Source organism: Rhinoraja longicauda, chromosome 6 (assembly GCF_053455715.1).
Source record: "Rhinoraja longicauda isolate Sanriku21f chromosome 6, sRhiLon1.1, whole genome shotgun sequence".
In the NCBI taxonomy this organism is placed as follows: Eukaryota; Metazoa; Chordata; class Chondrichthyes; order Rajiformes; family Arhynchobatidae; genus Rhinoraja; species Rhinoraja longicauda.
This window is the reverse complement of record NC_135958.1, coordinates 15,546,744-15,569,183: the sequence shown is the minus strand read 5'-3', so window position 1 is coordinate 15,569,183 and position 22,440 is coordinate 15,546,744. Positions and strand designations below refer to the sequence as shown.

The 22,440-nt window shown below is 44.7% G+C and overlaps 1 protein-coding gene across 1 annotated transcript in view; it reads right to left on the bottom strand.

Moving 5' to 3' along the window:
- The window catches only part of LOC144594265 (matrix metalloproteinase-15-like), a 66,642-nt gene that overhangs the window by 10,780 nt on the left and 33,422 nt on the right, over nt 1–22,440 (bottom strand). The window contains exons 3-7 of the mRNA XM_078400531.1: nt 21,239–21,361; nt 20,731–21,038; nt 19,013–19,174; nt 13,381–13,613; nt 12,441–12,579 (exon numbers count right to left, since the gene is read on the bottom strand). Coding sequence (XP_078256657.1) covers nt 12,441–12,579; nt 13,381–13,613; nt 19,013–19,174; nt 20,731–21,038; nt 21,239–21,361 — 965 coding nt within the window. The remainder of the gene's footprint in view (nt 1–12,440; nt 12,580–13,380; nt 13,614–19,012; nt 19,175–20,730; nt 21,039–21,238; nt 21,362–22,440) is intronic.

Here is a 22,440-nt window from a genome sequence, read left to right as displayed (position 1 = left end):
GGAGCTTAGTTGAACTTGGGATCATATTTAGCATGGACATTATGGGCTGAAGGGCCTGTTTCTATGCTGTACTGTTCTATGTACTATATTCTAATTTAGAGGAACCAGTGTTTAACATTCTTGGGGCCATTCTGACAGTTTGAATGCTGCTCCGCGTAAAATGTATCCCACTTAGCGATGCTAGGTTTTGAACTGAAATAAACCAATCTACAAATGGAATACATAAGATAAGTATACCACAGCAGTGTACTAGTTGTCTAATTGTTATGCCATGATTCTCTGTGGTGAATATTATTCCAAGTAGACAAACATCAATTTTTTGGGATTGAACACAGGATAAACTATCATAAAGATCCAGTGCAGGTGGTAGTGTAACTCTTGTCTTCTGCTGACTGGTAAAATAAGATTTCTTCATGATTTGAAAGCAGACTGGCAGCCAAAAACACTGCACTGCTGAATCTCCGTCACCAGAGTAGGGCACCAATAATATCAGGCCTATAAAGTTCATTTAAATTTGGATATTAAAATTAGCTTTTGGACAGCAGCGATAGAGACACAGGCAACATGCTGCTCTGAATCTTTCACATGTGCAATGAGAACTCTTTAATTGGCATGAAAAGGAATTGAATCATTGAATCCCATCCAGGCATTAAGTTGCATAACATTTTTCCAAATGAAGATACACATTATTGTTTGTTGAGGTTATATACAGTCACAAATTAGTATCTCTTCAATGCTGAAAATTAAAATGTTTCCTGTTTATCATTCACAGTAGTGGTGACTTTCCTAAACACTTAATTCTGGATCTATGAAATTGCTAAACTGGGTTTAATTTCCACAGCTTGCATATGTCCAAGTTTGGCTTTGGCAAAGGCAATAGCTCCATCCACATGCTGTATAGCTCCACACAAACAGAGTGTGTGCTTGTAAGGAAATGGAATTTGTAAACAGCCTTCTGTGAATATTCATGTGATGTACAAGCTGCATCACCCACAGCTGTTCTGTGTTTATGTTTGGGAAGTACGGAAACAAAGGCAAATTGTACAATAAACATACATTTTCCTGAATTTTATACCAAAACTTTCCAAAATAATGGGCTCACTTCCCACCTACGGGTAATTCGTGTTGATATAAAGAAAAAGATTCAAGGTCAAAGATTAAAGAATTACTTTTTAAAAATAATGTTACTGTTGGTTACTCCCAAAATTGTTCTCTTAACTGCTCTGCTTGGGGCACTGGTAGAAGGAAATATAAATCAAATGAGAGGAACTCTTTCCTCCTCATCTGTAAAGACCAGGTTGTAGCGACCATAGAGAGTGGTCCTAGATGTCGAACCCTCAGATTGGCCAGCGAGGTCACGTGTGGGTGCGACCGTAGGGATTGGTCCAGGGAGTGAGATCGCTGATTGGACAGTGTGGTCACGTGCGGCTTTGGCGCCTAATGGAGTCAGTTGAGAGACGTCTTCGAAGAGAACAGTTAGTTTAATGGTTGTCTGTAATCTCGTTATCTAAACTTTGTGATCGAATATTGCTGTCGCAATAAACTTCTTCAACAAAGAACGAGCCTCCAGACACGCCATATTGGTGACCCCGACGTGATCCAGCCGATCACCGACCATGAGCGAACACGACGCCTCGTTTTTGGCTTCTATGCCCGGCGCACCGGAGCTAAGCGCGGTCAGCGTTCACCTTCCGTCGTTTTGGGCACATCAACCACAATCTTGGTTTGTCCATACCGAAGCCCAGTTTCACTTAAGAAACATCTCGGCAGATGCGACGAAATACTACTACCTCGTCAGCGCTCTACCGCCGGAGACGACCACACGGGTGATGCGGTTCATCGTCAACCCTCCCGCAGAAGACAAGTACGAGGCCATGAAGGCACTGTTACTACGAACCTTCGGGTTCAGTAGGCATGACCGAGCTAAGAGGCTTATGCACCTACCGGATCTCGGAGATCAGCTGCCGTCAGTTCTCATGGCTGAAATGTTAGCGCTAGTAGGTGAACACACGGATTGCCTCATGTTCGAGCAGGCATTCCGAGAGAAGCTTCCCGAAGATGTCAAACTCATGCTCACGGGTTGTTCTTTTAAGGACCCCGTGGCATATGCAGAAAAAGCTGATGCGCTCATGGCGTCCAAATCAAAAAGAAGCAGTTCGATCAACAAGGTCTCGACATCAGCGGCTGCGCCACAGCGGCATAAAGATGGCGCCGCTGTCTCCCGCCAATTCTCCAAAAGCCCGCCAAAAGGATCCGCACAAGCGCGGCTGGTGCTATTACCGTCTACGATGGGGTGGAGAATCCCGCAACTGCTGCTCACCTTGTACCTTCTCGGGAAATGCCTCGGCCGATCGTACATAGAGGCGGTTGCGATTGGCCAGAACCGACGTCTCTACGTCCGAGACCGATTCACGGACACAGAATTTTTGGTGGACACGGGAGCCATAGTCAATATCGTACCGCCGACCGGCCTCGAGACCAGGTCCTACCCTCATCGCGGTAAACGGCAGCCCCATCCGCACGTACGGTACGTGGACAATGTCCCTGGCTTTAGGCATCCGCACGTACGAATGGCCATTCATTATCGCGGACGTCGGCCAGGCGATCCTAGGTGCAGATTTCCTCTGGGCCTTTTCACTAGTCCCTGATATCCGTGGTAACGACCTCTGACCATCCGCCAGCAGCGATGAGCCCGACGCTCCGCCGGCAGCCACCCCGCCCAGCCCGACTGTCCAGGCCGTCATCGCGGCCCCCGACACGTACGCTGAGGTCCTGGCGGAGTTTCCAGAGCTGCTCGTCCAACTGTTCGACACCCCTTCGGCCAGGCACGGCGTGGTCCACCACATCCGCACCGAGGGCCCACCCGTTTTTGCTCGGGCCCGGAGGTTACCACCCGACAAGCTGGTGGTGGCGCGGGCAGAATTCAGGAAGATGGAAGAAATGGGCATTGTCCGTCAGTCCGACAGCCCGTGGGCCTCGCCATTGCATATGGTCTCCAAAGCATCTGGGGGGTGGAGACCATGCGGCGATTACCGGCGCCTCCATGCCGACACCACGGCCGACCGCTACCTCATACTGCACCTCCAGGACTTCTCGTCTGGGCTGGAAGGTGCCGTGGTGTTCTCCAAGATCGATTTGGTGCGGGGCTACCACCAGATCCCTGTGCGTCCGGAAGACATACCAAAAACTGTCACGATTACTCCGTTCGGGTTGTTCGAATGGTTGCGCATGCCTTTCGGTTTAAAGAATGCGGCACAGGTCTTCCAGCGACTCATGGACCGTGTTGGTCGAGGTTTGCCTTTTGTGTTCATTTATTTAGATGATATCCTGGTCGCCAGCCCCTCGGAGCAGGAACACCTGGTCCACTTGCGGACTGTATTCCAGCGGCTCCAAGACCACGGGCTCATCATCCAACCCTCCAAGTGTCAATTTGGCCTCCATTCTCTCGATTTTTTAGGGCACAGAATCACCCCTGCCGGCGCCACCCCTTTGCCCGAGAAGGTGGAGGCTATCCGTGCATTCCCACGGCCCACCACAGTGAAGGGTCTGCAAGAGTTCGTGGGCATGGTAAACTTCTACCATAGGTTCGTCCCGGCAGCAGCACGGGTCATGCGCCCGCTCTTCCAGTGTCTCGCGGGTAAACCTGTAGAGCTGGTATGGTCCTCGGCCGCGGAGTCGGCTTTTACAGCAGCTAAGGCGGCTTTGGCAGACGCCACCATGCTGGTCCACCCAAGCCCCTCCACCCCCACGTCCCTGACAGTTGATGCGTCTGACGTGGCGGTGGGCGGTGTTTTGGAACAGCAGGTCGGTGGCCTTTGGCGGCCCTTGGCATTTCTCAGCCGGCAACTGAGTTAGGCTGAGCTGAAATATAGCGCCTTTGATCGAGAGCTTCTGGCTCTCTACTTAGCTGTCCGTCACTTTAGGTATTTCCTAGAAGGCCGCCCGTTTGTGGCCTTTACGGACCATAAACCGTTAACTTTTGCTTTTTCCAAATTGTCCGACCCATGGTCGGCCCGCCAGCAGCGGCACCTGACTGCGATCTCTGAGTTTACCACCGACGTCCGTCATGTCGCGGGTAAGCTTAATGCCGTTGCTGACGCCCTGTCTCGGCCTGCTGTCTCCCCCATTTCAGCGGTGGACTGCGAGGTGGATCCCCAGGAACTTGCGGAGGCACAGCTCCTGGCGGACACCGCCTCGGCATACCAGTCCGCCACTTCAGGGTTGAAGTTGGCTCAGGTGGCCTGTGGGCACAAAAGTCTGGTGTGATGTTTCCCTCCCCCGTCCCAGGCCGGTGGTGCCGCCCTCCCTTCAGCGCCGGGTATTTGATGCCATTCACGGGCTGGCGCACCCGTCCATTCGCTCCACCTTTGCCTTAGTGGCCGCTCGGTTTGTGTGGCATGGCCTGCGAAAGCAGGTAGCTGCTTGGGCCCGTTCCTGCATTCCCTGCCAGACCGCTAAAGTCCAACGCCATGTCCAGCCCCCAGTACAAGAGTTCGAGGTCCCAGCGGTCCGTTTGTTTACACATTCATGTGGATTTAGTCGGACCTTTACCTTCCTCCCGGGGCTACACCCATCTGCTCACGGTGGTGGATAGGTTCACCCGGTGGCCGGAAGCTTTCCCATTGTCAGATACCTTTTGTGCCAGAGTCCTGGCCCTCCATTGGGTGGCCCGTTTTGGGGTTCCGTCTGTTATCACCACCGACAGGGGGCCACAGTTCAACTCTACCCTCTGGGCCACGCTAGCAGAGCTGTACGGCTCCCGGTTGCAACACACCACGGCGTACCACCCTCAGGCTAATGGGCTCGTGGAGAGGTTCCACCGACAACTCAAGGCGGCCCTCAGTGCGCGGCTGGAGGGCCTGGACTGGGTAGGCCAACTTCCCTGGGTCCTTTTGGGCATCCGGATCGCTCCTAAGCAGGATCTCGGTGCTTCGTCCGCGGAGCTAGTATATGGCTCGCCACTTCGAGTACCCGGAGATTTTCTGCCGGAGTCCTCTGGCCAGCTGCCCTCAGTTCCCTCAGTGTTAGCATCACTCCGGGCACGCGTAGGTTCCCTGGCCCCGGTTCCGACTTCGCGTCACAGGTGTCTCATGGTGCATGAACCCCCTGCCCTGAAGGACTGTGAGTTTGTATTTCTGCGTAGGGATGCCCATCGTGCCCCGTTGCAGAGGGTCTATGAAGGGCCGTTCCGGGTTTTGCGTAAAGGGACGGTCACCTTCACCTTGGATGTGGGCGGCAGGAGTGAACTCGTCTCGGTGTCCAGGCTTAAACCTGCGCACTTGGATCCGGACAGCCCTGTCCTGGTCGGTCAACCACCTCGGCGAGGCCGTCCTCCTGCAGCTCCACCCGGTCCCGGACCCCCCGCTCCTGCAGTTCCACCCAGTCCAGAACCCCCTGCTCCTGTGGTTCCGGCTGCCCCTCTCCTTACTCGTTCTGGTCGCGAAATCCGGCTCCCTGCTAGGTTCCGTACCTCGGGTTCTGGGGGGGGTCATGTAGCGACCAGAGAGAGTGGTCCTAGATGCCGAACCCTCAGATTGGCCAGCGAGGTCACATGTGGGTGCGACCGTAGGGATTGGTCCAGGGAGTGAGATTGCTGATTGGACAGCGTGGTCACGTGCGGCTTTGGCGCCTAAAGGAGTCAGTTGAGAGACTTCTTCGAAGAGAACAGTTAGTTTTAATGGTTGTCTGTAATCTCGTTATGTAAACTTTGTGATCGAATATTGCTGTCGCAATAAACTTCTTCAACAAAGAACGAGCCTCCAGACTCGCCATAAGGTAGCTAAAATGAAAATAAAAGCTTTTCACTGTACCTCGGTACACATGACAATAAAGTAATTGCATGTAGTGTTTTTCGACCTGACAAATGCGTTTGGATCTGTACCAGTCTTCTTTGGAGCGCTTTTGATTTCTTTTGAGTTCCAGGATCGATAGTAAATTTAGTGAAAGCATATTTCTAAGATGTCCGAATGTGTTTTCATACAGCAGACATTACGACAGCATGGCAGAGACTTCAGATGAGCATTATAGCAAGGTGTACTATTTCCCCATTAGCTTTTACAATGGCGATGGAGCTAGTGATTAGAGCATCACGGTGGGTCATCGGCAGGGATAGACAGCAGGTCAGACTGCGCCTCCCTCCAATCAGGGCCTATATGGATGATATGACCTTGGTGACCACAACAGTAGCTTATACAAGAGGTTAGAGTTGCAAGCTAATTGATAATCTTAAATGGGCTAAATTGAAAATTAAGACTAGTATAGTCTTAAACTAGAGGCCATTTCTCTGAATGCATTCAAGAGAGAGCTAGAGCTCTTAAGGATAGCGGAGTCAGGGGGTATGGGGAGAAAGAAGGGACGGGGTACTGATTGAGAATGATCAGCCATGATCACATTGAATTGTGGTGCTGGCTCGAAGGGCCGATTAGCCTACTCCTGCACCTATTGTCTATTGTCTATATCACAGAGTATTTCTTTGGCAAGAGGAAAGGTAGTAGAGAAAAGATTTTATGTAGACAAAGAGGAAATCCCAGCTATAATAGAGAAACCAGTTAAAGTTTGGGTAGGTGGTATAACAGGAAGTTGGTTGACACTGAACAGGTTCTTAGAAAAGATGTTACTGACGGGTTAGAAAGGATAGAGAAGTCAGGGCTTCCAGGCAAGTTGAAGTTTGGGCTATTCCATACTTTGATGTGGCCATTGACAGTATATGAGGTGCCAATTTCTAAGGTGGAAAGGTTAGAGAGATTGGTTAGTTCATATATTAGAAAATGGTTAGGAGTTCTACAGTGTCTTAGTCATGTGACTTTATATGGGAAAGGTATTCTCCATTCACCATTGTCTAGCCTAAGAGAGGAGTTTAAGTGTGCTAAGGTGAGGTTAGAGTTGCAATTATCAGGGAGCAAGGATACCTTAGTTAGTAATCTGGTGTCAAGTGTAACTAGAGGAAGCGGAACTCAAAGCAGGCAGTAGAAGCACAAGCAGCTCTGAGGCATACATTCATTGTTGGTAGGGTGCAGCAAGGGAAAGGAGGCTTAGGGCTCAGCAACAGAGAGGACAAAATTGGTTGTAGAGCAGGTACATCGTCAGGAGGAAGCAGTGAGACGTGTAAGAAACATAGAAAATAGGTGCAGGAGTAGGCCATTCGGCCCTTCGAGCCTGCACCACCATTCAATATGATCATGGCTGATCATCCAACTCAGTATCCCGTACCTGCCTTCTCTCCATAACCCCTGATCCCTTTAGCCACAAGGGCCACATCTAACTCCCTCTTAAATATAGCCAATGAACTGGCCTCAACTACCTTCTGTGGCAGAGAATTCCACAGAATCACCACTCTCTGCGTGAAAAAAAACGTTCTCATCTCGGTCCTAAAAGACTTCCCCCTTATCCTTAAACTGTGACCCCTTGTTCTGGACTTCCCCAAGGAAAAAGACTTCCCTGTAAGGGCAGAAGCTCAGGTTAAGTAGGGACAGTGGATGAACTGGGAAAGTGTATAAAAGAGGAGGTTTAGCTGGAGGGACCTGTGATGCATGGAGGCGGATCATGTAAGTTTCCTTATAAGGAGTATTTATGATGTGCTGCCAACACCGCAGAACCTTAAACAATGGGTAGGTCTGAACCCGGCATGTCCCTTGTGTTCAGAGGTGGTAACGTTGAGGCATATTTTGTCAGGATATAGAACTAGTCTTTCTCAGACTCAGTATACTTGGCGGCATAACCTGGTCTTGAAGTGCATAGCTGCAGCAATTGAGAGGAGCACAAATTCAGTAGGCATCAGGACTGAGAGTGCAGTGATTCATTTTGTCCGTGAGGGAGAGAAAGGTAGAGGAGGGAAGTTTTCAGACAGGTATGAGTTAGGTCAGTTACAGGGACCCAATGATTGGGAAATGCAGGTAGATTTGGGAGGAAAGCTTGTTGTTCCACAGGAAATAATTAGTACCAGTTTGAGCCCTGATATAGTTGTTCTGGGACACCATAACCAACTGTTGAGGCTTCCCAAGGTGCCGTGGGGCTAACTCAATGAAACACCGGTGAAGGGAGGTGCCCCCTTGATAACCCCAATGATATACTTGCATCTATATGATTAGTTTTTTTTAAGAGCTAGTTAACATTTAGGTAACTGTTTTGTGCATACGGAGTTATTTTATTGTCCTTAGCATAAGTTGGTATATTCAGTTAGATAATACTTTGGCTTTGGGCTTGGTTTTCTCAGTTGAGCGCTTATCCTGGAGTTATAGCACAAATACTTTGTGCTTTAATTGCAATTTTAACTAAACTGAACTGAACTGAGCAGAGAAATATGAACAACTTGAATTTCAATTGTACAAGCTGTTCATAGGAGCACATAAGGCTGTGGAGTATGAACAATATTAAAGCTGGAGGTCTGTGACCAGTGGAATTCCACAGGGATCTGTGCTGGTACCTCTGTTGTTTGTGATATATATAAATCACTTGGATGTAAACATAGATGGGTTGGGTGGTAAGTTTGAGGATAACGCCAAGATTGCTGAGGTTGTAGACGGCGAGGAAGGCTGTCAAAGTATACAGCGGGATATAGATCAGCTACAGAAATGGGTGGAGAAATGGGAGATGGAGTTCAATCCAAGCATGTATGAGATGTTGCGCTTTTGAAGATGGAATGCAAGGGGAAAATATACAATTAATGACAAGACCATTAGCAATATTGATGTGCAGAGGGATCTAAGAGTCCAAGTTCATAACTCCCTGAAAGTGGCAACACAAGTAGATAGAATGGTAAAGAAGGCGTATGGTGTGCTTACTTCATTGGTCGGGGCATTGAGTATAGGAGTTAGGAAGTCCTGATGCAGCTTTGGTTAGGCCACGTTTGGAGTATTGCAAGGAGTTCTGGTCGACCCTTTACAGGAAGGATGTGGAGGCTTTGGAAACGGTGTCGAGAAGGTCTACCAGAAGGATTCTGGGATTAGGAGTATTAACTACAAGGAGAGATTGGACAAACTTGGAATATTTTTTCTGGAGGGATGGAGACTGAGGAGAGACCTGATAGAATCATATAAAATTATGGGAGGCATATATAAGGTAGACAGTCACACCTTTTCCCCAAGATGGAAATAGCAAATACGAGAGGGCATAATCTTAAAATAAGAGGAGCAAATTTTAAAGGAGATGCGTGGTGCCAGATTTTGTAGAGAGAGAGAGAGAGTGGTGAATGCCTGGAACGCACTGCCAAGTGTGGTGGAGGCCGATACAATTGTGGCATTTAAGGGACTTTTGGATAGACGTGGATATGCAGGGAAGGGAGGGATATGGATTATGTGCAACAGATAAGAATTGGTCTTGGCACCATGTTTGGCAGACACACTGTGGGCCAAAGGGATTGTTCCTGTGCTGTAAGGATCAATGTAGGAAGGAACTGCAGATGCTGGTTTAAAACTAAGATAGACACAAAAAGCTGGAGTAACTCAGCCAGACAGGCAGGATCTCTGGAGAGAAGGAACGGGTGACGTTTCGGATCGAGACCCTTCTTCAGACCTAGTTCCTCAGATTTAGGAAATGTCTTGATTGATTGATTGAAAGACACTGCTTAGAAACAGGCCATTTGGCCCATTGAGACCATGTTCATCATTGATTACCCCATGACACGAGTTTTATGCTATCCCACTTTTACATTCACGCCCCACACACTGGGGGCAATTTATAGAGGCTAATTAGCCTTTAAACCTACATGTCTTTGGGAGGTGGAAGGAAACTGAACCATGTAGATGAATCCACCGGTCACAGGGAGAACATGCAAATTCCACATAAACAGCATGCAAGGGCAGAATTGAACCTGGGTCTCTGGCGCTGTACAACATCAGCTCTATCAGATGCACCACTATGCTGTCTTGAGTTATCAAAGGCCCCATTCTCCAGAATTTAATTTCAGTATCCAAATTTGCTGATGATAAAAGGTGAGCAGTGTGAGCTGTGAGGAGAATATATGAGATGTTTTGAGAGGATAAAGATGGGATAGATGAACGGGCAAAGCACAGCAGATGGAATATAATATTCAAAGAATTCACTTTGGATGAAAAAATGGGAAAATACTGTTTATTGAGAATGGAAAATGGAATATAATGAGAAAAGGTGCAGCTATTTGGAGGGACCAGGGTAAGTAAGTGAAGCACTGAAATTTAAAATGCAGATTAAGCAAGCAGTTAGGAAGGCAAGTGGTATGTTGGCCTTTATTGCAAAAGGATTAGAGTAAATTGTAGACATCTTGCTCCAATTATATACAGCATTTGTGAAACCCCATTGGGAAAGCTGTATACAGGTCTGGTTTTCCAAGGATACAGATGGAGTGCATAGATGGTTTAACAGATTTATTCCCGGGATGGTGGTTTTGTTATCTGGGGAGAGATTAAGCATACTATATAGGGAGATATTAAACTTTCTGTGGAAAAATGAGATGTGATCTCATCGAACATGCCAAACTTCTATGGGGACTCTATAACCTGCAATCGCAATCTCAAAATAAGTGGTTAGGTATTGAGGAGAGTAACAAAAGAGTATTCTTTCACCCAAGGGGTGGTGAATCTTTTGAATTCACTACCTGAGAGAGCTATGGAGTTCAATTGTCAAATATATTCATCACTGAAATGGACAGATTTTTGAGATATTGAAGGAATCAGGGGTTATGAGACTATTGTAAAAGTGGTGCTGAGGTAAAGGATGAATCGTGATGTCACTGAATGGTGGGCAGACTCAAAGGCCAAAGCCTATTCTGATTTATATTTCCTGTTGATGCAACGGGGCTCTTTGTGTGGCATTTTACTCAGAATGTGTTAGATTGCTTTCAACAGCTAACCTAACAACAATCAGGTATCAATTTCAAACAGATATATCAGGGTGGGCTTGTGACTCCATGCTCCTCAACCTCACTCATGATATCCTCTGATTATCCACCTGTCTTTAGTCTTAGTCCATTATGCCACTTACTTTGGGCCTTTCCATTGGAATGGGGACAGTGTGACAAAACAAAGGGAAATTTGTAGACAGCTAGATGGATGGTCCTAGTCTAGCTGTCAAAGGGTTGACATTTGTTGTTGGTCCTGAGCTTGCAAAGACAAGCCCAGTATGTTCAAGAAGAGAGCTAGAAGTAGAGAGAAGGAAGCTCTGATTCATTTTAAAATCCTCCAAATTCGACAATGCTGCTTGAGATCCCAAGGAGGCCTAAAAGAATTTAATCAGGTAAAGTAAGAATCCCAATAATTTTTGGAGGAATCTGGTCACTGCAAGGCCACCTTCCCAAATTACCTTAGAATTGAGTTTCTTAATCGATCATTCAGTGTCTGGAGTCACGTTGAGTCCCAACCAGGGAAAAATAAATGATTTCTTCTCCTGAAAGGCATTCATGAGCCAAATGAGTTTTTACAACTATTCAATAATACCATGGTCATTAATACTAAGATATATATTTTTTTTATTCCAGTAAAAAAAATTTTTTATCAATTTATTTTCCCTAGCTATTATATTAGGATTTGAACTCAGATTTCTGAATTGTTAGTCCAGGTCTCAGGATATGGAGTCCAGCAGTTTAACTGATGCATCACCACCATCATCACCCAATGCACTCCATAGGTTTCAGAGAGGAAAGGTAGAGACTTCTTCTTTCGTATGTCAATTACAACAATCAAAAGTGGCAATTGGTGCTTCAGAGTACCGTAGTTGACGCTTTGCTGCAAATTTTGCCAGTTCCGTAGAACAAACCAGGGTGGATGTCGAGGACGTAAAGCAGCTCCCACCCCAGGTAGAGACTATATCAAGGGGAATAACAGACATTGACCATTTGAAGCCTGTGCTGGGAGCTCCAGCATTGATGATAAATAGAATAATATTATTATTGCATTGTTAGTGTGGGGAAGGGTGAAGGTGCAGAGTGAGAGTGGAGACCAAATTACATGACAAAACCAGGAAGGAAATTGGGCAGAATGAATGAACCAATTAATTTTGACTTCATAATTCTTCATTGTATATATCCAAAGGTCTTAGTAGTATTTAAAGGGATAGCCCACAAATAGAAATTGGAAGTAGTCAGTAGGCATTGAGTGAAGGCAGCATCCCAGATTAATGACACCTGATTAATGGCATTACAGCCATTCGCAGTCTGAAGGAGGAAGAGGCTCTTATAGTTCCTTAGCTATTGCATGAAGAATCTGGCTACTCTCGTGAAGATGGTGCGGTTGGAAGTAACTGAGGAGGGCAGTAGCAGTAGAGGCAATGTCAAGAATACAACACAGAAGGAAGTTTAATGGTCTATTCAGGCAAGGGAAAATTATCATATTAGCCTCAACACACGTTTCACCCTGCTGTGCTAAGCATTCACTATCATATCACTTCACACCTCCACTCAACTTTTAGCAGAATCTGATCTTCTCCATTTCACTTCCCCAGTCAAAAATGAAACGCTCGTTCCAACTTACCTTTAAAAAACACAAATTTTCCATCATGCCGTTCATATGCTGCATCAATATTGGATGGTAATCCTCTCCAGAAATGGCCAATAGGCATTGGGTAGTTGTCCAATACTCGATTATTTCGAACTCTCCAAAACCAGAGTCCCTGTTTGGGCAAGAGAGCAGAGTCAGATTACTTAGACAGAGAATTTTGAATTTGCAAAATCTCAAAATATTTAACTTTCTAAATGACTCTTTGTGATCATGTCTACTTATCCAGACTATCTCTGCTTGTTAAGGTCTAACAAGCCTAAAGGTTGTGGTGCAGCTTAAATAATACAGTGGTTTCGTGTCAGAGAGTCTTTAAGTAGCCCTTTAATTGTGGCACTGCATGTTAGCAAGTTCATCCTTGCTGATCCATTACTGTTGTGTAAGATGCTGTGAGCTTTGTGTTAACAATGCCTTCATTGCTGCATAGTTGTTGGCACTGGGTTTTGGGTTAAAAAAAAAGCTATTCCAATCCTATTACTGCAATTACTGCCTCTTTGACATTTTTTAAGAAAAACAGCTTTGTAATTATTCCAGTCTGCATTATCAACACCTGTAGAAATTAGTGAAAGACAGTGAAAATGTCAGTGACAGTGAAAACATATACACACACACACTGAACTTTTTTTCCTGTTTATTATATTGTTTACAGTGTATTATGTTTCCATGCTCTGTTATGCTGCTGGAAGTAAGAATTTCATTGTTCTATGTGGGACATATGACAATAAAACACTCTTGACTCTTGAGCATAACTGACTTTGCTGCCGCTAATAATGTACTGCAATATGGGTGGTGCCAAAGCGCTTAAAGTTAACTCTTTAATGTTGTTTACAATGTCAGTACACTGACCTATTGAGGAAAAGCAGCACAAAAATGAAACAACAGAATCCCAGTGACTCAACTTGCAATCTATCTTTACCTTAAACACAAACATTTCTCCCCGCAACATTGCCATGCTATCAAAGTTGCCATCACATATATTTGGACGATGTTGGGTGGTTCCATCTGTAGTGTCAGGATTGTCTAGATCAGGATCTCTGGGTGCTGGTTTTCGGTCAGGAGTTTTGGGAGGCACACGCTCAGGTTTTTTTGGTCTCCGTGGTGTCATAGTTGGCAGTGAATTTGTGGGTTTGGGTATGCTATCTGGTAGACCTTGAAACAATGAAATAACCATTAAAAAAGTTAGCCATTTATTAAGTTGGGACATTTATTGACAAAGAAATACACATTATCAACATCACGATGAGTGTAAAAGAACATAACACGAGCAGCATCAAGCTTAGTTAAATAAGAATATCAGGTGTCAACCTAGTGAAGCTAGAACACAACGTGCAAACACAAAAAAAATGTAACCTCCACTTAATTGCTACCTCATGTTACTTCTCCTATCCATAAGTGAAGTTATGGGAGATGTCTGCCTTCCCAGTTAAATAGCACTTACTCAATAATAACCGGCTTCCAGAAGGACTATTCACCTTCAGACCTCATGTTGGCCCAAATATAGCATTCCCGTCGTGTGAGCCATATAAGCTCATGCCAATTACATCAACAGGACACTACATTCTTTTGCTATTTCTGCTAGTATTTTTACATTATTTAGAATTGCAATACAACTTTGCACCATTCTGCCTTTTTACATTCATCATCATATTTATTGTTGTATCTACCATTACCATTTATACCAATTACGATGGTGATCAGAAGATATGGGTATTGAATGATGGTGCTGGACTACTTCACATAAATATTGTGGCTTTAAGATCAGGTTAGAGACTGGGTAACTAGGGCGGTACAGTGGTGCAGTAGTAGAGTTGCTGCTGCACAGCACCAGAGACCTGTATTTGATCCTGACTACGGATACTGTTTGTACGCTCTCCCAGTGACCATGTGAGATTTCTCCGGGTGCTCCAGTTTCCTCCACATTCCAAAGACATGCAGGTTTTTAGGTTAATTGGCTTCTGTAAATTGTCCCTTGTGTGTAGAATAGTACAGATGATCACTGGTGGCCGAACGGCCTGTTTTCACGCTGTGTCTCTAAACTAAATTAATTATGGTGAATCATTAACCTTCTGATGCCCAAACGTCTTTCTGTCATTTTTATATCACATCAACAATTGAATGGAATTCATATTGGCAAATAATCATTTAACCTTGAAGGTCGCAGAGGAGCAGCAGCCAGACCAGCGAGTGAGTGGATTGGCTAAAGGAAGGCTTTCTCCAAGGTGAGTAAAGTTTGGGAGCTTTAAAAGAGCGCCAAGAGACAGCCCGGGGCAATTACCCTGAAGGTCGCAGAGGAGCAGCAGTCAGACCAGCGAGTGAGTGGATTGGCTGAGACATCCTAATTAGTTGAGTGGATAGTTAACTTGATTAGATAAAATTCAATTCAGGTGTAGCGGAGTGGCCTTGTTGAGGTGAAGTGCCTTGGAGAGGTGAAGTGCGAGACTTTGGTGAAAGAGTCTTCGGCGAGGAGAAAAACATTTAATCAGTTGTGTGTGTGTTTAATTTAATTTAAATATTTGAACTTATTGCAGTGCGTTTGTTGCAGGATGTGGGAAGCGGGGGGCACTGCTGGTGTCACTGACCACTATACCTGTGGGAACTGTGTCTAGATGCAGCTCCTCAGGGACCGAGTTAGGGAACTGGAACAGCAGCTGGATGATCTGCGGCCCATCCGGGAAAACAAAAGCTTCCTGGACAGGACCTACAGTCAGGTCGTCACCCAGTGAGTACAAGAGGTGCGACGGTTAGAGACGGAAAGGAAGGGGACGAAATGAGTGCAGGAGACCTCGGTGGAAGTACCTCTTGAAAACAGGTACACCCTCTTAGGAGCTGTCGAGGCAGACGACACTTCCAGTCCGAGCGGCGGACAAGTCTGTGACTCGAATCCTGGCGCTGATGCTCGACCGGCGAGACCGACGTCAGGCAGAGCCATAGCAGTGGGTGACTCCATTGTCAGAGGTGCGGACAGGAGATTCTGTGGCGACAGGCGAGACTCGAGGATGGTGTGTTGCCTCCCTGGGGCCAGGGTCCAAGACGTCTCGGACCCACTTCAGAACATCTTCGAGAGGGAAGGTGCGCAGATGGAAATATGTACATGTAGGCACAAATGACGTGGGGAAGAAAAGGAAGGAGGTTCTGCAACGCAAGTACAGAGAACTAGGTAGGAGGCTGAAAAGCAGCTCTTCTAGGGTGGTTATCTCTGGGTTGCCTCCAGTACCTCGTGCTAGTGAGGGTAGGAACAAGGATAGGGGATCTGAATGTGTGGCTGAGGAGTTGGTGCAGGGGGCAAGGATTAGATTTCTAGATCACTGGAATCTCTTCTGGGGTAGGGGTAACCTGTACAAAAGGGAAGGGTTGCACCTTAATTGGAGGGGGACCAACATTCTGGCAGGCAGGTTTGCTAGTGCTATACGTGTGGGTATAAACTAAACAGTGGGGGAGTGTATGCGTGCAGTTAACGGGAAAGAGAGTGTAGGAAAGGTCACGTTTAAACTAACAGGGCAGGGGGATGGGAACCAATGCAAGGAGACAGAAGGCCATAAAAGGAGGACAGAAACAAAAGGTAGAAGGGAGATAAGAAAAACAAACTTGAAAGCTTTGTGCTTTAACGCGAGGAGCATTCGTAATAAGGTGGATGAATTGAATGTGCAGTTAAGGAATATGATATAGTTGGAATTACGGAGACACGGCTCAGGGTGACCAAGGCTGGGAACTAAACATGCAGGGGTATTCAATATTCAGGAAGGATAGACAGAAAGGAAGAGGAGGTGGGTGGGATTGCTGGTTAAAGAGGAGATTAATGCAATAGCAAGGAGAGATATTAGCTTGGATGCTGTAGAATCGGTATGGGTTGAACTGCGAAATTGCCAAGGGCAGAAAATGCTTGTTGGAGTTGTATACAGACCTCCAAACAGCAGTAGTGAGGTTGGGGATAGCATCAAGCAGGAAATAAGGGATGACTGTAGCAAAGGTACAGCAGTTATCATGGGTGACTTTAATCTGCAGAAAGATTGGGCCAACCAAATTGGTAGCAGCGCTGAGGAGGAGGATTTCTTGGAAAGTATACGGGATGGTTTTATAAACCAATAGGTAGAAGAACCGACTAGAGGGCAGGCCATCCATGACTAAGATTGAGAATGATCAGCCATGATCACATTGAATGGTGGTGCTGGCTCGAGGGGCCAAATGGCCTACTCCTGCACCTATTGTCTATTGACTAGATACTTTGTAATGAGGAAGGATTAGTTAGCGATCCTGTTGTGCAGAGCCCCTTGTGCAACAGTGACCTTAATATGGTGGAATTCTGCATTAGGATGGAGAGTGACGCGGTTAATTCAGAGACTAGGGTCCTGAACTTAAAGAAAGGAGACTTTGAAGGTATGAGACTGGAATTGGCTAGGATAGACTGGCAAATTATACTTAAAGGGTTGATGGTGAAGATGCAATGGCAAAGATTTAAAGACCACATTGATGAACTTCAAAAATTGTTCATCCCTGTCTGGCGAAAAAATAAAAATAGGAAGGCGGCTCAACCATGATGCAACCACGAGGGAAATCAAGGATAGTGTTAAATCCAAGGAAAAGGCATATAAATTGGCCAGAGGATGCAGCAAACCGGAGGACTGGGAGAAATTTAGAACTCAACAGAGGAGGACAAAGGGATTAATTAAGAGGGGGGAAAAAAGAGCATGAAAGAAAGCTTGCGGGAAATATAAAAACTGACTCTAAAAGATTCTTTAGATATGTAAAAAGGAAAAGATTAGTGAAGACAAAAGTAGGTTGCTTACAATCAGAGGCAGGTGAATTTATAATGCAAAACAAGGAAATGGCAGACCAGTTAAACGAGTACTTTGGTTGACTCTTAGTGAAGACAGAACCAATCTCCCAGAAATACTAGGGGACTGAGGATCTAGTGGGAGGGAGGAACTGTCAGGAAATGATGTTGGGTAAACTGTTGGGACTGAAGGCAGATAAATCTCCAGGGCCTGATGGTCTGCATCCCAGAGTACTCAAGGAGGTGGCCCTGTAAATTGTGATCATTTTCCAATGTTCTCTCGACCCTGGATCAGTTCCTTTGGACTGGAGGGTAGCCACTGTAACTCCACTTTTTAAGAAAGGAGGGAGAGAGAAAACAGGGAATTATAGACCAGTTTGCCCTGCATCAGTAGTGGGGAAGATGCTGGAATCGATTATTAAAGATGTTATAGCAGCGCATTTGGAAAGCAGTGACGGGATCAGTCAAAGTCAGCATGGATATATGAAGAGGAAATCATGCTTGACTAATCTTCTGGAATTTTTTGAGGATGTAACAAGTAGAATGGATAAGGGAGAGCCAGTGGATGTGGTGTATCTGGACTTTCAAAAAGCCTTTGACAAGGTCCCACAAGAGATTAGTGTGCAAAATCAGAGCACATGGCATTGGGGGTAGGGTATTGACATGGATAGAGAACTGGTTGGCAGACAGGAAGCAGAGTAGAAATTAACGGGTCCTTTTCAGAATGGCAGAAGTGACCAGTGGGATGCCACAAGACTCGGTGCTAGGACCCCAGTTATTTACAATATATATTAACGATTTAGGCGAGGGAATTAAATGTGACATCTCCAAGTTTGCGGATGACACAAAGCTGGGTGGCAGTGTGAGCTGCGATGAGGATGCTATGAGGCTGCAGAGTGACTTGGACAGGTTGGGTGAATGGGCAGATGCATGGTAGATGCAGTATAATGTGGTAAATGTGAGGTTATCCACTTTGGTGGCAAGAACAGAAAGGCAGATTATTATCTGAATGGTGTCAGATTAGGAAAAGGGGAGGTGCAACGAGTCCTGGGTGTGTTTGTACATCAGTCATTGAAAGTAAGCATGCAGGTACACCAGGCAGTGAAGAAAGCTGATGGCATGTTGGCCTTCATTGCGAGAGGATTTGAGTTTAGGAGCAAGGAGGTCCGACTGCAGTTGTACAGGGCCCTGGTGAGACTGCACCTGGAGTATTGTGTGCAATTTTGGTTTCTTAATTTGTGGAAGGACATTATTGCTAATGAGGGAGTGCATCATAGGTTCACCAAGTTAATTCCCGGGATGGCGGGACTGAGGTATGATGAAAGAATGGGTCGACTGGGCTTGTATTCACTGGAATTTAGAAGGATGAGAGGGGATCTTATGGAAACATATAAAATTCCTAAAGGATTAGCTGGATGCAGGAAAAATGTTCCCCATGTTGGGGGAGTCCAGAACCAGGGGTCACAGTTTAAGTCTAAGGCCATTTAGGACTGAGATGAGGAAAAATGTTTTCACCTAGATAGTTGTGAATCTGTGGAATTCTCTGCCACAGAAGGCCGTGGAGGCCAATTCACTGGATGTTTTCAAGAGAGAGTTAAATTTAGCTCCTATGGCTAAAGGAATCAAGGGATATGGGGAAAAAAGCAGGAACGGGGTACTGATTTTAGATGATCAGCCATGATCATATCGAATGGCGGTGCAGGCTCGAAGGGCTGAATGGCCTATTCCTGCACCTACTTTTCTATGTTTCTAACCAATAATTCTCAAAGTGACTCACCATATATCTGCTGGATTCCTTTTAAATCATCTTCTGGAAGCTCAAAATTCTCTGTATCCATCCACTGGTAAAATGGAGCCATTATGGCATTAGGATTGCTGGAGTGTTCTAGGCCCAGTGCATGTCCTAGCTCATGGACTGCCACAAGGAACAGGTCATTCCCTGTGGATTATAAATAAAACATTGGGATCAAGCTCTGTTAAACAACAACCCACTACAGTCATCTTTAAAACCAGTGTAAATTATACATTTTACTTCATATCAGATGCAGGCTCATTGAAGTGAAACAAATAAAAGAGAAATAAGGTTTTCTATCAAGTCACTCAATACTTACAAGGGCATTGGAATTAGGAAGGATGCAGTTAGAACAACACACTCATATAACTGGCCTCTTACAAATATCTAACAAACCAAACTTAAGAGCAAATAAGATGTGTAGGAAGGAACTGCAGATGCTGATTTAAACCGAAGATAGACTGACCTGCTGGGTTACTCCAGCTTTTTGTGTCTACCTTCTATTTAACAGCAGATAATTCAGAAAAGTACTAATTGTGACAGGAAAATAGGGTAACATTGTACAAAAAAAGTGGTCATTTATCAACGATAAATTATTTATCTCTCACACAAACTTCTGCAGAGAATCTGATTAATAATGGTCTCCGATAAAATTACTCTCTTTGGAATGGATTTAGTTAAAGTAGACAGTGATTGTTAACTGAATGAGATGAGTTATATATTAAATAAATTCTAGTAAAACAAGATTTTATTTCCTCTGTTTTAGATTTACTGCTTGTGCTTATTTTACTGTTATTTAGCTTCTATAATTATATATAAAATAACAGTAACAACATTGTTTACTTATTGGCTTTATCATTTATACATGCATTTAACTGTAGTTTAGTTTTATTATTTCCATGGATAAATAACTCAACAAGCCATTGTCAAAGACAAGCTAACAGATGCAATATTAAAATATAACCTCCATCTTAGGATTTCTGGATTATAAAATTGGAAGTTTTCAATCGGGTCTTTGGGAATAAATATGGCAAAAAAATGTGAGTTGTGTGAAATGGGCATATCCCAATGTTCTTTCAAATATTAAATTGCCATTATCAACTGAACTTTAAAACACCTGTCAGATACTGTTGCACTATTTTGGACTTTTTGCCAAGCATTGAGATTTCTTTAGGTAATTATATATCTTTGGATGGAAAGTCAAACCCCTAAATAAAGCACATGCAAAGATCAAATCAATTACAACAAAATTGCTTTTGTGTCGACCCTGTTTTCCTAGATAGGGGGAAGATATTAAAAAAATTAACTTGGAGTAGCAAATATAACCATACCCATGAGAACATTTCAAATTAGAATTGGAAATCCCAGCTGGAAGAGGAAAATGTTATGACAAATAGTTTAGAGATGGTCATGCCAGTGATCAAATCCATTGATGTAGAGAGATTATGCAAGATTGCAGGGACAAAAGGCTGATTATGAATACGAATATAAAATATTATGCAGAAGGAAAGATAAAGGGGATGATCAAAAAAGGCAATTAATTCAGAGCAGAGGAAGTCTGAGAAACTAAAGTTCAAACTAAGATCACTGTCAATGAGTCATTTAGTACAGAAGCTGAGGAAAATGCAGCATAAGCCCAAAAAGATTTGCTGTTCACTTTTTTCCTTCACATCTTTGAGAGAAGCAAAAAATTCACCTCTTACCTTGAAGATCAGTACTTGCCAGGGTCCATGGCTCATCTGAATCAAAATGAGTATCACCGCCCAATCCACTACCAGGGAAATAGGCATGAGCCAGGAAACCACCCTCCCCATCAAATGGGGAACTGTCACCATGGAAACCCGAGGCAAAGAAGACCACGATGTCTGCATGCTTCCTGCGACCATATCGAATATCATAATAAGTAATCTCCTCAAATATTATTGGCGTAGCTTTCTGCCAGACACCAAAAGCCTGGCGGATAGCCTGGCGTGTCCTATATTCTCCCAGTTTGGGTGTATAGTTTTGGATGCTGCAAGAAGAAAATTATGCTTTAATCAGGAAATCTGGATCAGCATAAACTTTGGAGTAGGTTTTTGAACTCATTGGTCAATCTTTAGAATATGATGCTTCCTATTCTAAGGATGAACACAATTTTGAGGTACATACCAACACAGCAATTTACAACCACACAGCCCATCAGAACGTTTCAATGAGATTTGAGTTTACTACCTGTATGTGATACGTTTTGAATTCCACTTTTGTCCAGTGAGGATATATCGCTTACGACGTAAATTTGTCTTGATTTCTGTACCAAAGTTGTCAGGAACACCACAGCGGGGTTTCTTCATCCACCTGGCAGAGATTAACATACAAAATGTAAAAATGAAATCTGCATTCTGCACTCATTGTCCATGATGATGTCGGTTCAGGTCACCCTGGACATTTCTTCCTTTCCTTGTGCACAGCATGGTCAGGATTTGCTGATACAACTAGTTATAGCTTCTTAAAGAGTTGGTCCTCTCCCTCTTTGTGATCCATGGGTTGGATTTCCTGATGGGCTAAACTGGAGATGATTGATTTAGGACTTTATTTTTGCTGCATTAATTGCAAGCCCTGTTAATCTAACAAATCTAACTCATGACCCATCACAGACTGAATCCCAGCACAGACTGAGGTTAAGCAACTCCAATACTTCTCTTAATCTTTCTTGCTAGAATGCTGTGTTTCAACTTGCTCCAGCTTCCCACTAGACAGTCTGTAAGGCAAATGGGAAACTGCTCAACCTATATTGCCTTTACTCTAGAACCAAAGTCACTCCAATATGAACTACTATACTTGAAGTACAATTGTGCATGTTTACCTTTGTGCATGTTTACCTTTGAGCTCCAAGTCATTGTTGACTCATTCACTGAAATGATTGAGAGAATGGGCCTTACTCTGAACACATTTAGAACAAAGGTCCTCCACTAACAAAGGTCCTCCACTAAAGGTCCTCCACTAAAGGTCCTCCACTAAAGGTCCTCCACTAAAGGTCCTCCACTAAAGGTCCTCCACTAAAGGTCCTCCACTAAAGGTCCTCCACTAAAGGTCCTCCACTGTCCGACATTGAATTCCAACAATAAAGTCCAAAGTAAGAGCCTGTAAAATCCATACCTCAAGAACCATCTCTTAGTGAAAGCAGACTTTGATGATGAAATTCACTCCAATCTCTAATGCAACAGCGCAGGTTTTGGTTTAAAGATCAAGATCTCAAATCTGGTATAAAATTCATGGTCTGCCTGCCAGCAGTGGTTCCACACCTTTCTATATGCTGTGGAGATTTGTTGACCTAGGGCAGGCACCTCAAAGCACAGGGGAGGCACAACCAACATCTGCTTCCACAAAATCCTGAAATATAGGTAATCCAATATCAACTTCCTATGCCTGGCCAA